Source organism: Montipora foliosa, chromosome 2 (genome assembly GCF_036669935.1).
Source record: "Montipora foliosa isolate CH-2021 chromosome 2, ASM3666993v2, whole genome shotgun sequence".
Taxonomy (NCBI): domain Eukaryota; kingdom Metazoa; phylum Cnidaria; class Anthozoa; order Scleractinia; family Acroporidae; genus Montipora; species Montipora foliosa.
This window is the reverse complement of record NC_090870.1, coordinates 36,122,943-36,140,051: the sequence shown is the minus strand read 5'-3', so window position 1 is coordinate 36,140,051 and position 17,109 is coordinate 36,122,943. Positions and strand designations below refer to the sequence as shown.

Below are 17,109 nucleotides of genomic sequence, written 5' to 3'. Positions count from 1 at the left end.
AAAACTGGTATCAATGGAAGCTGACGGTGCACTCATAACCCCTGTCAGTGCTCCGTTTTACGGATATTTAAAGCTATAGCTACACGGACCAGAGGAAAGTCGAAACAGACGTTGTATTCGCCGCGCACCGGTGGTTCAGTTGGTTGAGCATCGGGCTGTCATGCGGGTGGTCGTGAGTTCGACTCCGGCCGGACCAATACTCAGGGTCTAAAATAACTGAGGAGACAGTGCTGCCTTTGTAATTACATCCACAAATGGTTAAGACTTTCAAGTCTTCTCGGATAAGGACTGTAAACCGTAGGCCCCGTCTCACAACCTTTCAATGCTCACAACCCAGTGGGACGTAAAAGAACCCACGCACTATTCGTAAAGAGTAGGGCATGGAGCTCCCGGTGTTGTGGTCAGGCCTCATTTCATTCATTCATGTGCTAAGTGAGATCGCTAATGGCGTGAGATCGCTAAGTGAGATCGCGCCTATATATGCTGATGTCCGATCTCACCCATAGATCCCTTGCTTGTAAAGCGCATTTGAATATATTAATAGAAATGCGCTATATAAATTCACTACCATTACATTATAGTCATCGAGAATCGAACTAGGGATTTCTCGCTCCGAAAGCCGCGCACTAGCCAACTGAGCCACTACTGTTTCCAATGTTGTTCGATGATAATTAACCAATTAGAATGTTTGGTTCGGTCGTTCTTTTTGCCCTGAATTACCTGTTTACTAAATTGTATCACCTGAAAACACTACTCGACGCCAACCAGAATGGGGGAATTTTTCATGTAGATTATAAAACTCAAACACGACTGTCTGCAAGCGTGACCGTTGTATCAATACTATAAATGTTCGCCAGAGTATTGCAACTTTGATTATTTAACGCAATTCAGAAAAAATAATAATAAAAAGCAAGTCAAAGATTTTGAATGAAGTTGAGTGGAGTGCCTATGCATGGTTGCACGGATTCGTAGAAACTAATGGCATAACAAGAAAAAGTCACCCACTGCTTAAAATGTTCAAGACTAAAAAAAAAACTGAGTCAAAAAATCGCACGTAATTCAGTGCCTGAACGTCATTTGTTTCAGTCAGTCCGTTAAAACTGCATCGTTGGTGATGGTGATCATGCCATTCTAACTAGAAAGGGAATGAGTTCGATCGAGCTCACACGGGCTCCTGATTCTCACAATTAATGACTGAGTGAACCGAAGCAACGTATATAACTTCAGTCAGATTTTCTACCAAATCTTGCAAAATTAGAATGAAAACAAAATCTCCACTTTTACTTTTCAGCATGCACATGAAGCAGATAAAAATCCACCTCTACAAGGTTATTCTTGTGAAAGGAAGTTTGTGAAACGGTTCTTACTTGCTCAACTGTTCATTTTGGGTTAATATTTGTACGATTTAAATTAGGTGGAATTTCAAATCAAGCAACAATGATAAAGTGACAACTTTTAATCGGAAATATGAATTCGTACCTTAAAAATGTTCGTAATAGCCAGAGCAGGTGAGATGAGAAAAGCGACGAGGACGGTGAGTGGTGTCCCGAGGTCTGTTCAATTTTCCTCCACGGCTCAGTTATTTAGGACGCACTCAAATTTGCAAATTTATTTTTTTCCTATACTCCTGGGAAGATTTTTAACTTAATTGACAACAACAGCGCTCGACCGAAAATAAACAATTTTAAGACGTGAAATATAAGCACTGGAATTTTGTCAAAGATCGGCATCAATATTAAAACATCAAACGCAGTCTTCTCCTTAGAGCTTAACATTAAGTACTCCTAATATACATAAATGTCAGAATTTAGCTTGAGTTCAGAAGATGTTACATGTTTATAATCTGATAACATGCACCTGTCTTGGATAGTATGGAGAGAGAGTCACACAGTAAATCTAAGAGCTAATTCGATGACATGCTTCAATGGATGCCGCTTATATGAATGAATCATTTTCATTCTCAGAGGTCACGGATGAAATGTGAAAAGGGAAATTTAGTGAAAATCATTACTTATGCGTTGTTATAATTTATCCTGCTACTGCAGTTAACATTCTCAAACCTCTTGTTACTGCAAATACTTCCCACCAACTCGGTCGCGTGTTTCTGCCGACAGCTTAGCAGTTTTCAATCAAAGTCTTTTGACTTCAGTTACTAAGAATCACAGAATGACTCGAATGTCATGATAAAAAAAATGACAACTTTTAGCAGCCGTTTAGTTTATCAATCTTGGAAAAATGCAAACTGCCGATTAGTACATATGAACTAGACTTTGTTTATCAGCGGAAATAACTTGCTTCAATTTTCCTTTTTTTTCTGTAGTTCTGAATTCAAGAAATATGTCATTGCCAATTTCAGTTGATTCCATTCCTAGTTTTAAACCAATACCTCAGTTATAAAAATAAGCAAAGAAATGAAACACTGTCATTTTACTATTGCAACAGCTATACTAACCTGGCTTCACAATTATCGTATCGTTCATTTGTGTAATGGTTTGTCATAACTTCAGTAAGTTCCAAGTTAGCTTAGCTAGCGGATTTTCTCCGTTTTAAATGAAATTCTGTTCACGTATTGCAAACTTACATTATGTAGTTTTCTCAGCACCAACGCAACGCACATATTCCTACCAAGGGATCATGGTTTTTGATGTACTTTTGGGCATATCGATTCACTCATTCACCCCACTTTCTCAAAATTTATTTTCATTTAAGTCATAACAAAGACTTGGTAATGCTTCCGGAGATACAAAGTGGACATGATCAAAACTCCTCGCCCGTCCGCACGAGACAGTTGTTAAAAGAAATGCAACATTTATTGTGCTGCTGGAAGGGATAGGGAGAAAAGCGGGCCAGGAATCCGTCGCTTGTTGGTGCTAAAGTTGCCATGAAGAGATCTTTTTCTGATATTTTCTTTACAAAATATTTGAGTACTTATACGCAGTTATAATATCAGCAATTTTCTAACGGAAAGACGATTTCTCGTGCGTTTTCGCTGAACACTGCACTACATTTGCCCATCAATCTGGAAGCGAAATATATGATATTCATATATCATCGTCATAGCTGTTGTAAGTGTCAACTATAATATTCAGATTGCTGTCACGAAATTAGCCAACGTCATCGTGCATCATTTATGGCATTCAGAATGCCTTGTCTTACTTTGCAGATTCATTTATCAAGGTAGTTAACCACACAAAAGTTTGCGGTACCGACCTCAATCATTCTCCGCTAATTAATACTGACTTTTGCAGGAGGCAAATGATCCTACATTTACCATTTCATTAATTTAAAATGCCTTCATTTAATTGTATACAACACCCAAATAACATACGGAATTTTAATCTGTTAAATTTCGTGCTTCATGCAAAAGCAACCATTCATTTTTCTATGGATGAAAATATGTCATAGATAAACATCCTGCTCACCAGTATGGTCACCGTGTGGTCAAAAGTTGTTGCCCAAAATAAATGCACGAGGAACATTCACTGAGCTCCGGCTTCGATACAGTTAAAATCTGAAAAAGGCTAGTCATACCTTTCCCAGGCCAATAAATCCATATCCATTTCCTTTGACCCACAATGTGTTCACTTGTGATGAAGACCGCGATGTTTCAACTGCATACAGCTAGAAGTCGAATGGCTATGTTTCGGAATAGGTAATGAATGTATTTCTACAGTGAGGCAAAATGTCCAGTCTGTGGGAGTGACTGAAAGCTAGAGGTATAAGCTAATTGTAGCATGCTCTTTCAACATGAGTTCTACGTCGGAAAAATGCATTAACTTAGCATAAAGTACTTGTAAGCAGAATCTTAAACAAAGATCCTATTGTTTTCTCACTGAGTGACGTTGGCTCACAATTTTTTAAGCGAAGAGAAAAAAAAGAACACAGTACTATTCGCGATCCTTGCACTCAGTTTTACAGTCTTAACTAACCTGTTGCGTTTACGTTTTGTGCGTACGTAATTGCTCATCAATATGGCTTTGCGCTTGAACAAAGCTGTCGATTTTTTTGCGTTCGAATAGGCAGTTTATACGCGGTAAAGGTTACCTTCTGCAAAATATGTCTTAAAGCCCAGGAACATGGCTTGTAAGAGTCTTGTTTTATAATGTTTTCTCCTAATGACTGTATACTGAGAACATGAGAACTTGTACTATACGCAGAGCTAAACAGAAAACAAACCGTTCAATTTAGATTCTTAGACAATCACAGTTCGTAGAATACAAAATGTATTAGATGTCACAACAAAATCTTAAAAAAACGTTTTATTTGATTGAAGGGTAATAGGTGATTGATTGAGATTATTCCTCAGTGAGTTTTGAGTGACAATGATGGCAAGCATATGTTTTATTGCGGAAAACAAACTGACAAGAGTATGAATGACACTGGAAAATTAATAGAATGACGTTTATAAGTTGATCGACTTCTGTTTACAGTTTACTTTAGCAGTACCAGTACGGTCAGCTTTTTGTTGACACGTTTACCTCTAAATAGGGTGCAGAGGTTTAGGAACGTAAACCCAACAAGAAATGTATACAGAATTAACATGTGTATTTCTCGCATGTTGCACTTGATCTATTGCTACACGAGCCAGACGACACACAGTTAAACCGTTTTGTTGATAAAAAAATTGTTGCATATCTTGTTCAACAAATGAAGTTGTACGAAAATAGAGACAGGTTCTATTCCGTTCATTAAGTCGTCAACACTTGGACAGTGTTAATCAAACCTTTTTCTTTCACAAGAAGCATTTGTTTATCGACCATTGTTGCACGATGTGAATCGTGTGACATAAGCTTAAGAGATTAACGAAAGATGAAACTGAACTACACCGGAACCAGTGAAAAATATGTGTACGAATTTTCAACTCGCTACTTTTTGCCCCAATTTCGTGTTAGTTAAGCTTTTCTCTGGTAAGTACGAAACGAAGAGAAGGCGTTTTGTGTAATTTGAATTGAATGGACACTTGTACTCGTAATGAAATGCGAGTGAAAGTCAGTATTATAATCGTCAGCGCACACCTTGTAATCATCGTGGTGGTCTGAACACGAAATGAACACGGCCATTACAGGTCATTGACTTACAAGTGATGTCGACCGCCGCCCGGTTAGCACCCACTCAAGGGATGTAAAGGCGCCAGCGTACAGCGCAGAAGCTGATCCCGAAGGTCTAACAGAGAAGATAGGTGATGCTTTTGAAATAATGTCTGCACCTGGTCAGACTTTCTAGTCTGGTCTTCTCGAGATGAGCCAAAGGCCCCCCTAACACCGAAATTATGTGGGATGTAAAAGAACTCCGGCCTCGAACTGTTCAAAAAGAGAAGAAAAAAAATTAGCCGGTCTGTCGGCCTGTCAATTGCTCTTTAAAGGATACCTGTTAATCCTTGTGGATATTCAGAATAATTAGAAAAACTGCTTGCCGACTGCTCTTACGAGCAGTCTCGCGAGACCCCTCTTAGAAATTGTCGTTGATTGCGTCAGTTAAATATTGTATCAATAGGAGAAAATATAGACAATTATTATCGTTACCAAGGCGTCCATATGCACTGCATCAGATTGTTCTTCTTATGATGGACAAAAATCTCATGCGTTTTTAAACGATTTAACCCCTAAGAACAGTTCGATACAAGTGTCGATGTTACCTTAGTTTTGAATGGACAGAATTTCTTCAGTTGTACCAATAAGCGAACCGGAACGATGAGCCAAAACATCCTAGAGCGAAAGCGACATGATAAACATCGACCACATGTGTTAAATGTCATGTGAATTTCCTATTTTTCTGGGCAACACTAGTTTAAGCCGTTATGCCAAAACACGATTTATGCCTAATGAGACACAGGTGTACGCTTGGAGTAAAAATCGTACGTGAGGACATTTTTTTTTCGTATCGTACAAAGTTGATTTCGATTATTCAAGTGTCAACACTCGTGATCCTCTTGTGAACGGATATCGTGATAACAAACAGGCCTACGTTTATGCAGTTTGTTTCATGAAAGGGTGATGGCTTCTGTTTATCTGGTTACTTCCCAGTATAAGAAAGATCTTCCATTTTCCAACCATTGATTTATAATTCTAAGTTACGTGAAAGTTTTGACTGTTTGTTTTCTAGTTCTAAGTAGCGGTCATGTTCAACTCGTCAACAGTAATTTCACTCGCCCGGATTGAAAAAACATTAGTCAATGAATGGTACTTGAAATAATACGAGAGGACAAAACAGTTGTTTACCATTTGTTACAAGCCAAAAATATACGAAAGATAAAGGTCGCTTATACGATTTGCCTGTTCGCTGGTTATCAGAGGAGACAAATCACACTAAAACAAATATTTAGATTACTTCCAAACACCATTTAATGAGAATATTTTTACAATAATTTCTGGTTCAACCAGCACAACTACAAATTATTCCATAGAAAAAGAAAAACCATAGACCAACCCCTCTAACAGAGCCATGTAAAGTACAGTGGTTCACTAGATTAATTCTTGGCTGTACTGAAGCTTTGTGAATTTAACGAACCTTCGTCACAGATTGTTTCTAACCTTGGCGTCTCCCCGAACGATAAGACTGGAGCTTAAAATGAGCAACAGTAGGACACTCACCCCCCCCCCCCCCTTCCCCCCACCCCTACCAAAGGTAAGATTGGTTAAACGAACAGCACTTCCTTGCTACTTTTTCGATTCAAGAAAGAAAACAACAGCATTAGCAACTATAACATTTGGCTGCTTCCTTCATAGCAACAGTCGAGAACTACTAAGACCACTTTGAAGGATCAGGACTGTTATAGTGCCGGCATCTCGATGAACCAAATTTATGATCACAATTTTGTTGAGATACTCCCGACAATGCTTGAAATGTTCCATTTTTCGACCGGTGATCGATTTTGTTTAACACTCACGTGTTCACTAAATTTACTAAACACGATTTTAATTTATTACGTGGATTTATCTCATTTTACCTTTTTTCCCGTAGCTACAGTTTTCAAAACCTGCTGTAGTACTCACCCTACACTTTTGAGCCGTGCGCCATTTGCATAAATCCTTTTTTGGTTATGAAAGTTCTATAATCAGGCAGCAGTAGTTATACGACTTCGAGCCATGTTAACAATGATAACATGCAGAACATGACATTTCCACTTCTGTAGTAGGTTGCTCGACCTGTGTGAGCCATGTGTTGAATTTATCTCAGATTTTAATAGCAAGCGCTTCTGCATCAAGTGTTTCATTGTTCGGAACTTGTTTGTCTGACACTATCATCTGTGACTTGATGTTTGTGGTTTCTTAAGAAAGGAACCGCTTTCACCCCCGTGTAGTCGCCTGTGACCTATTTCTTGCGTTAAAACTGGGTGAAGGTGTTAAAGATGGTCACATGTTCCGTTCTCGGCGTTGAACATTTTCCGGCTGTCAACAATATGAACATCAAGAATAGAAATAGGTGCTTGTCTGCTTGTTTTGCTCTTCACTCAAGATTTACCGAGTTGTTTTTGTAAACTTCCTAAATTAAATAGGTTGTTTCCTACAGACTAAAAAGGAACATTAACGATCCTGATCTTGACTTGATTGATAGTCAGCATTGCCGACAAAATTAAAAGCGGAATTCTCGAAATTCTAAATGAAGACTGCAGCAAGCGCTGAAAATTTTACATCCATTGGATACATAGTACTTAAGATTGACCAAAAACGTTGTGGGTGGAAAGTCAGACTTTTGGGATGAAAAAAGTGTCGAAAATGTTTTAATGTTGCTATGGTAACGGAATTATTCTGAAATGTCTCGCAGTAACTATTTCTGACTTGACTGATGGTCACTGTCTGCGACTATTCATGTTTCCTGAACTTTCAGTCTTTCAGAAAATGAACCGGAAACGTAGATTGTTCACTTGATGGCTCAAAGTTGAGATATTTGAATGATCATTCCCAAACGAGAATGAACTGAACACTAAAGCAATATAACAAAAGAAATATAACAAAAACATTTGAGCGTTGATATGAATATTAATTTTTCAGTTCTTTCGTATGACATTTTAAAAATGAGTGATATACCTCTACAAACCTGTGACATACGAGGTATAGAAGTAATGCAGGCTTTCAAACGAGTGAAATCACTATGACCAACAACGCTATGCGAAATGCAGTGACTGCGGTTAGCCATATATTGAATATTATTGACTTTGCACGATTCGTCACCTCCCTCTTACTTTTCAATTTAGTTTAACTTCCGTCACAAACCAATAATACTATTAAAGTAAAATTACTATTAAAGTCGTCAGTGTCTTTTCTTGTTGGTAATAGCTGCAATTTTTCTACGTTAACTACATCCCATTGACAATTTTAATGGTTTAATTTTGATGTAATCTCTATTTTCAGTTCTCGCTTTATCATCCTGAACCACGTATAAGATGGTTTTCACGGTCCAAGTGCATCAACGGCTCGGACATAATGAAAAAAGAAATGATGTCATCACAACAAGATTCGCATTAATCACGTGGAAGGCCGACTGATATATAAACTGTTAGGTAATTTGCCAGATAAAAGGTTGGAGTACACAACAAGTAGCCAAAATTGGTGGCAATCACAGAAGCCCGTTGAGCTTAAGAAGGTAATACGCCGCATTCATTTTTATCATTTAGTCGTGCTACTACTTTAAGTTAAAAGAAACTTTGTGTTACCCGCAGTAGCGTAAAAATTTGGTCTTTCGGACCAATGAACACAATGAACACGAAATCATGTCTTGTTTCTTCAAGAATCGATGACTACGGTGATTACGAAAAATTGATTGATAGTTAAACAATTAAGCTGGAATCTTGTTTTTGCTCATTCGCCGCCAACCACAAACCGGTTTGTGAGTTTGGTATGCTGCATCGAGTAGAAAATTTTGAAGTCATAAAAACGCAACAACGTGGATGACTACATCACGTGCCTTTAAATCTGCTTAACATCATTGTACTTTGAATTCTAAATTAAGCCTAGTTTTCATATGTCGGGAAAATCCCAGACGATCGGGGATTTCGCATTTTCCCGACCGTCCCAGATTTTGCCGACTAATGAAAACCTTCAACCGTAGACATTAATCTGGGATGGTCGGGGACGAATCGGGAAAATAGAAAGCGTTTCTATTTCCCGACGCGTCCCAGATTTTTGCGATCGTCGGCGATGATTCCCGACATATGAAAACTCAAATTTGTACTGTCGGAGACGTCGGCGATGGTTTTACCTCGTTACCAATCCTCTAAATTGCAAATTGCAAGGTTTGGCGCACTTTCCATTTATCTGAGACAAGCGTCTGGCGATTTTCAGCTGTGTCGGCAAAATCTGGGACGGTCGGGAAACTGCGAAATCCCCGATCGTCTGGGATTTTCCCGACATATGAAAACTAGTCTTAAACAAAACAGTCGTGCATCGATCCACTTTGGGACAAAATGCATAATAAAAAAATAAAACTGAAACTGAAACTTATGACTGTCGCCTGTTGTAAAGGCACTGCGTTTATGCATCTCTAAGTAACTTTCTTATTCAATTCCCTCGCTGTGTTGAAGGAACGTTAAATGTAAGTTTACATAATGTTACGCCAGATGTCTCGTGTGTTCACTCTTCACAATCGCTGTCACGCGACAATTGTTCCCAACCTGTGCGCATCTTTATCAGTTTCTGCTTTCCAGTGTGCATAATTCCGACTTTCTCTACAGGTAAAAAAAAACCTCAAACTATCAGACGTTTCATCACTAACGTAGGCGAAGTTCATTTTCGAAGAACAGAATTTTGCTGCATCTCTTGACTGACGGAATCGGCAAACATGGCCAAGCGCTGTAGGTCAAACCTTCAGTGTGGACTTTGGCAAATGAAGGACTCTCATAAGAAACCGTTTAAAATTGTCGTTTTTGGCGGAGCTGGAGTTGGAAAATCTGGTGAGTCGAGAAAATAAATATGCGGGCTGAATACTGTTTGCGGCTATTGTTCAATGTCGATTTCTGTTAAAGTGTTATTTAAAATGAATGTTGGTGGTGTATACCATAACACCCCTACCCACACCGGAGTATGACTGTAGGGAATGTGATAATTATTTGTTATTTCTCAAAGGGGAGACAAGTCACAAAAACAAGAAAGAAAATGATATCAGTATCACACAGAGCAATATTATCCCGATAATGAACATGCTTCTCCGCGTAATTTTTAATTTGCAGATAGTATTTTTGTCTCTGCAAAAGAGAAAACAGAATGTGGATTTTCGAACTGCTCTTTAGACTGAGTACATTTCCGGCCATGACGGTTACTCGGCAATTTTCGATAAACTAGAAAGACAATTGATCAAAGCAGGAAATAAAGCGTTTTTTGTGAAAGAGGTGCATTTTGTAATATTGTGAAATAACGCTTAATGGTAAAAAAAAGCGTAAATTTGATTTTTTAAAACAACCTTCAACAAACTTGTTCATGCAGACATCCTATGTGTATATTGCGCGCCCTAGGGAATCCCAGAGTGACAAAAAGCCTTCCCTGTCACCATCTGATTGACAGGTAACAACAGTCACGATACATATTTATCACATTTTTATCTCAAATGGCCACGTAGCTGAGGCATGCTGGTAATCTCGCATTATGATAAAAATACAGTGTGATCTCCTTTTCGTCTTTCTCAAGGAACACAGAGGAATCAAACTCGCGTGTTTAAACATTTTATTACACATAACACGAGAATTTCATTCCATAAAGCTCATTTGTACAAATCTATACGCTTTATTTTCACATGTGAAAAAAGCCTATACAGCCAATCAGAATTGCGTACAGCTATTTCACATGTGAAAGTATAACCAATCAACGATAGCGTAAAGGCGTTTCCATGCCAATCACTCGTGCATCTCGTGCAAATCGTGCAAATCGTACTTTGTTATTGAATTAAATTAAATTTGCATTTGGTTCTATTGTTAGTGAGTTTTTGTTTATAATTCGCGTTCAGAAAACTATTTTAATGAAAATTCTCATGTTATGTGTAATAAACAGTTTACGACATAGAAAGTGCTTTGTACGGGGTTTATTCACTCGTTGTTTGTGTCAAAAACCCTCACTCGCTCGTTCCTCGCTCGTTCGGGTTTTTGACACAAACAACTCGTGCATAAAACCCCGTACGGCGCACTTTCTATGAAGTAATCTATTTATATCATGTGGATTGCTCCGTGCTGTGCTAGAGGTGGTAACCTCTAGAACATATGGCATCTAATTTTTAACGCCCTTTAGCTGCAACGCCCCCTGAGCTGCAACGTATTGACAAGCACTTTCGAGCATACTTAAACTTTCCAAAGAAGCTCTATCGTTGTGCTTAGCCAGTTTGCTAAAGGAGGTAAAAGTAGTTAATTGCCAAAAAAAAAAAAATCGCATGGAAGATAACTTAACTGTACCATTGAAACTAAAATTTAAAACAAATCAGTTTTTAAATAGCATAAATTTTCTACATAATTTCCCGCATCAAAGAAAAAGAGGAGCATCTCCCTTCACTTCGGGTGCTCGGGTGCCCTTAGGGTTTGTTTTAAGAAGCACGCGAAATACTTTTCTCTTTTCTTTCCAAACTTTGTATTTCTTTCAATGAAACGGTTTGCAAAATTCTCAACTCATGTTCGTCCTGTACCAATGAGAACTATGAATGTTGTAAATCGGCAGTTTGGAAGTCGTTTTCATTTGAAAAATTCGGTGCAGAAAGAATAAAGTGAATTGATCTTTTACTTTGGAGAAATTTTAAGGACCTTCATCAAATGGCCAGTTCCCTTAAATCCAATTTATTTTTGCCGGCAGACATACAAATAAATTGATGTCTCTCAATTCGAAGAAGGATACTTGTGACTTGAAATGCTGTGGGATGAGAAATATAGGCTTATATGTAATGACCCGAGTCCATGACATTTAATGTCCTCAGTTAATTAACGGCCTCGGGTAAACTGTTTCTTGGAAGCGCGAATAGCGAAAATATCAAACCTTTCCTACAATTACTTATTTTTTCACGTCAATTTAAGTACTGTGCCTACCGTTTATGCCAAGGTTGTGTCGTAGTCTGAATAAATGTTGTTTTTAACAGTAATGTGCAAGTTAAAAACCCGGAGAACGTTAGAAACTCACCAATGGGTTTGGCTTGACGTTCCATCACAATGTAAATGTTTTGAGTTCTCATCACGATGTAGAGTTGCTGGGGTTGGACCGAATTTTGGTTTAGTTGACGGTGTTAATCAGCTTTGGCTGCTGATTGCTTGGCGATTGTAACAAATGCTGCCAAAAATAACCGTAACAAATTATTCACGATAGGCAGTTCAAGTACTGCTTGAACAAAAGGCCTTTGAATTTTACTTAAATACCCTTGTGATAAGTGTGGCATCTCAAGATTTAGTCGATACTGACGGCGTCGAAAAGTGATTTACTAAGAAAATAGCTGACTGAAGCAATCTTCCCAAAGCTGTAAATTTGCATAGACCCCAAAAAGGCAGGTTTTTAAGATTAGAGCGCTTTACCTGTTGATTTTCCGCTCATCTGCACTTCACAATGCTTGCTATCTCTCCAATCAACTTCCTAAAACTCGCGTACGTGCCATTCAAAGCAATGCTTAAATTAAAAAACCTTGGTATCTTGCGGTATGACTTTTTCAATCAGCGGGGCGGTTATCACGCGTTCTGAGATCGAATTGCTTGGTTAACCGCGGCTGAGCCAGAGAACGAATTAAACAGCAAGCATCAGTTTAGCTGGATTACATGTCACTCGATCAAGCATCGTTGTTGTTTATTAGAAGCAAGTTGATTTGCTGATTTTTTAAAATAATTACGCGGTTTGATTGTTTTAATTTTGCTACATGACCATTCAAATTTCGAACTGAAATGATGGACAAATGTAATAGTTTCTTTTGCTGCTATTTTCCCCCGGAAACATGTAAAGGAAAATAGATTAAACACATTTGAACCCCTGAGGGTACCCGGTGTGTCAAGGCACTACAATTTCCGCATATACGTCGCCTGTCTTCTTGTTTCCTAAATTAAAGAATCCGCAAATCCGCTTAATATGCAATGTGCCAAGAATAACTTTTCTCATATTCAAAAATGTGTCACATACCATTTCATAAAATATCAAGAAACATACCTTTACAGAAAAGGTTGCATTAGGGAGTTTTTGGAGTTTTCCAGCGGATATTTTGGCAGCAGAATTTTTGCATCGAATTTTTTGGTGTACAGGATTTCCTGTTATATAGCTCCTCAACATCACCACGAGAAGCCTTGTTCGACCAGAACATACTAACCCAGGTCACCACGCCTGGTTCTCTGAGTAATCTAAAATTATTAATTTGGTTTATACATAATCGTTCGCTTAACTCTTGACCATGGCAATCAACATCATCATCATGACATTAGCATATCCTAAAGTAAAATGGTTGCGGGATTGTGCAACGTCAGGTATAAGAATTTAAAAAAAAACTAGGTTCACTACTTACTACGACGTAAAAATACTGAGTACAGGAAATTGAACTGAGACAGGGAATAAACTAAATTGGCCTTGAAAGGAAGAAAAAGAACTTTAAAAAAATCTTTATTATTTACGGATGTACTGGGAACTTACGTTCAAGCGGGGTATGTTTTCACAGGGACTAATAACTTATTAATCTAATTAAATTTAAAATAAATTGACGTATTAAGTTGTAGGTGTAAACGTTGTCGGTCAAAGCGGGTGTCAAGTTGAACACTTTTTGACCTACTGTAGGTCAAATTTTACCTGGTGAATGGTCTAGAATCATCGTGTTACAAGATCGAAGATTATACCGCATCCCCCTCCCCCCAATTCAATGTTGAGCCAGGATTTTCCGGGCAACTGCTAGTAGTTGTGAAAATCAACATTGGAGGAGAGGGAAACAGGGATGGGTGTTCCAACAAATGTGACGAGTTTTGTAGGTTGATTATGCACTTTTGCTACCTTATTTAAAGCAGCTATCAACCCCACAAAAAGGACTGAAAAAAACACCTATACCTTCCCTCAAGCCTTATCTTACACATCTTCTTAATGTTTCATATCATCTCATCGGTTGCTGTATTCATACATTCATCCCGATTTAGTCTTAACATTGCAACATAGTAAAGGAACAAAGAACTGTACCATACACTTGCCGGTACTCGAACTCGGACCTTCCAGGGCCCCGTTTCTCGAAAGTCCCGAAAACTTTTCGGGTCCGAAAAGCCACTTGTGAAACTGCCAACCGCTTATTTTGGAGGGCCGATCTTTTAACATGTTTTCAAGCTAACTAAAAGAAACATGTCCGTAAAGTTTGACAACTTAAATCCTCTCCGTTTTTGAGATACAAAGAGAATTGTGACACCCGAAAATGGCCCGTAAGGTTTCGGGACTTTCGAGAAACGGGCCCCTGCAGATCCATAGTCCGGTGTCTTCACAACTGCTCTACAACGACGAACATGCTCGTTCTAACTCAGTGCTTTTTCATTATTTACTCTCGTATAATAAGTCAATTGATATCCATGTATAAACCTAATCCTAACCCGACTATAATTTTTCTCTAGGCTTAATTTAGGCTCCAAAAGAGGTTTTTCAGTTCATCTAAGTGCGTATTCAACCTGGGTAAAATGAGGATTACCAAATTTAACCTACAATACTGTAGGCAAAAACGGATTCAAACTGATACCGGTTTTTACCAGCAACATAAACACAGAGAATGTGTCGAAAGAAGAAACATTTTGAAGATACTGTAGCCTGTTTATCTGATCCAAACAAATCTCAATGCCATATTAAGACTCCCGAAAAGAATAGGAAAAGGTGGAACCTCTCTTTTGACGACTAGAAGCAATAGGTGTCCGCAAACATCAAAGGACCGAACGTCTAACGTAGGGTGTTCTGGTGGGCAGCTTAACATGGAATATTATTGTCTATCAGTACCTATGTATACCACACATTGGAATAAAAATTGGTCAAACGTTGGAACAAAGAACTGATCATTGATCATTAATGTAACATAAGGGCCGAATGTGTATAGCTTTGACAACTTGTTGTTGGTTGTTAAAGAGTGTATGCTTACAAATATACCTCAGTTGCCAATAGCAGGTTTCAGGGATTGTGGAGTCCTTCTCAAATCCTTAATCCTACCAAGTCAAATTAGCTGTGAGTTCCTCGTGGAACGTAAAGTAGGACTACATCTTCGATAAGGATGCGTTACTTGATTCAGTTCAAATGTTTGAGGTTTTCATCAACGAAGAGAGACTATAGAGCATAATTAACTGTTGAGATAAGATTAAAATAAAGACGTCTAATCTGCTTTATCACCTTTGTTTATAAATGTTTAAGACGTGTAATGACATACTGTCTGACTGTGCAATTTTTCCGCTTCCAAAGAGTGCCAATTGCTTGACTTTATTAAGAGTTAAAAGTTTACTTCCTTTTTGTACTTAAAAAGTCTAAGCCAGCTTTATTTTACCAGTTATTTCGGGAAAAATTATGACATTGTTCAGCCACGGTATCGGTGAAGTTTCAGGTCCATATGATCTGAACGCCCTTTAACACTTTTAAAATATATCGTGGTATAATGGCCAATGCAATGCATTAAACCTGTTTCCTAAAGTAAGCACTGGAGTGCCTCAGTAGCATACTTTATTCTCGGTATAAGGTTCCCATTTGGTTGTTTCAGGAATTTTGTTGTTATTTGCTACTTGGAGTGAAAATGTGGGACAGAGTGGAAAACATTTCACCTTTTGATCTTATCTAAGAGAACGCGAAGCACTTCAATTAAAAGTTAATGACCTATTGGTCCAAGGTGTTCCTCAGTCGAGAACCTCCGCTTCCGTCCCTCCGTCCTTCAGAGCCGTGCATAAACGTGTCCTTCTGATACTCTTTGAAACGTCGCAACCTCAGGAATCAAATGTGTTTGAAATAAAATGTGTAAATCAATTTTAATGCTTATATTTATTTATCTTCCTTCATTCCCTTCAAAGCACTGACCATTCGATACGTCTTCCAAGAGTTCTCGAAGGCCTACGACCCCACGATAGGTAAGTTACATAGCGGGTTTGAATTGAAGTTTGTTTCCCATTTCTTAGTAAGCTTAAGTTCTAAACAATTTTAATAAGCCATTTTAGCAATTTTAAAGGTTTCCCTTTGATCTTGCTGCGTGTATTGTGTTACAAGCGGCGTCAAAGTCTTGTGCGTGTTATCAACGTTGGGGGCTGGTTATCTTCACGTCTGTTTTTTATCTGCTGAGGAGTAATGAATACTTTTATTTATATTGCACTTTAATGAACTATCAAACCAAACATATCAAATTTTATGAAAAGTTATCTAAAAGCGAGAGAGAAATTGTTTTCCCCTACATTCGAGCAAATAAAATGAAATGATGTTTTTTGGGGATTGTTTTTCTTTAGCAAGGTCTTTGTGTTCAATTTTGGATCAAAGAGTCGCCTATTTTGTTGTTGTACACCCAGGCATGCTTTTCCAGTTGATTTAGTTGGTCCTGCCATTGTTAGGAAATGACCCAGCGCATGAACGGCAAGCGTTCACAGGAGAATCAGCTGGGCTCGTGAGAAGACACGACATTTCGTTCGGCAAAAAAGTGATTTTCCGTCGGAGAACGATCTATTCAACGGCTTATTTCCTTCTTAGTAACCAAACGTCATCCTCTTGCAGGGGTTAAGTCCCTGTTGTAATGATCTTCGTCTCGTACGGTTCATTTTAGTCGATGTTATTATTATTTCGAATCTCTCTGATATCATATTTGTAAACTTTTACAGAGGAGAACTACCACACCTCTATTGAAGTAGACGGCAGTCCCGTGAAAGTTGAAGTTATAGATACGGCTGGGAATGTAAGTAACCTTAAGATCTACGACAGCGACGAAAAGCGCTCTTCAAAGACATTTTGTACATGGTTGAGTTGGTGGAGAACAGGAAAAGAATCGTGTGACTTCCCTATTTTAGCTGCCGATATTTAAAAACAAGTATTTTTGCTTAAGGTACGACTGCTCTTATCAGAGCTCTGAATTGGTTCCCACCCGCATTTGATGCAGTGTTTCAGTTGACTGTCTTTTCGAGTTGTTTCAGCTGTTTATTTGACTGAAAATTAGTCGCTTCATTTTCTGTTTTGGATTCCTAACCACTCCACCATGCCATAA

The 17,109-nt window shown here is 38.4% G+C and overlaps 2 protein-coding genes across 9 annotated transcripts in view; one reads left to right on the top strand and one right to left on the bottom strand.

The window, feature by feature from the left end:
- LOC137992964 (neuropeptide FF receptor 1-like) overlaps positions 1-7,010 on the bottom strand; it is a 32,086-nt gene extending 25,076 nt beyond the window's left edge. For 2 of the 7 annotated variants that reach the window (XM_068838585.1, XM_068838583.1), the window contains exon 1: positions 3,423-3,754. The gene's annotated coding sequence lies outside the window, so the exon portion shown is untranslated. Of the gene's footprint in view, positions 1-3,422; positions 3,775-5,078; positions 5,129-6,992 lie in introns of those variants that run through there. The other 5 variants (XM_068838590.1, XM_068838584.1, XM_068838589.1 and 2 more) reach the window with 5 other exon arrangements.
- A 1,380-nt stretch (positions 7,011-8,390) lies between these two features.
- LOC137992966 (ras-related protein Rap-2b-like) overlaps positions 8,391-17,109 on the top strand; it is a 14,126-nt gene continuing 5,407 nt past the window's right edge. Inside the window, exons 1-4 of one of the 2 annotated variants that reach the window (XM_068838597.1) lie at positions 8,391-8,587; positions 9,673-9,889; positions 15,938-15,994; positions 16,730-16,803. In XM_068838597.1, the coding sequence (XP_068694698.1) occupies positions 9,778-9,889; positions 15,938-15,994; positions 16,730-16,803 (243 nt within the window). In that variant the 5' untranslated portion in view covers positions 8,391-8,587; positions 9,673-9,777. Of the gene's footprint in view, positions 8,588-9,670; positions 9,890-15,937; positions 15,995-16,729; positions 16,804-17,109 lie in introns of both variants that reach the window. The other variant, XM_068838596.1, reaches the window with a different exon arrangement.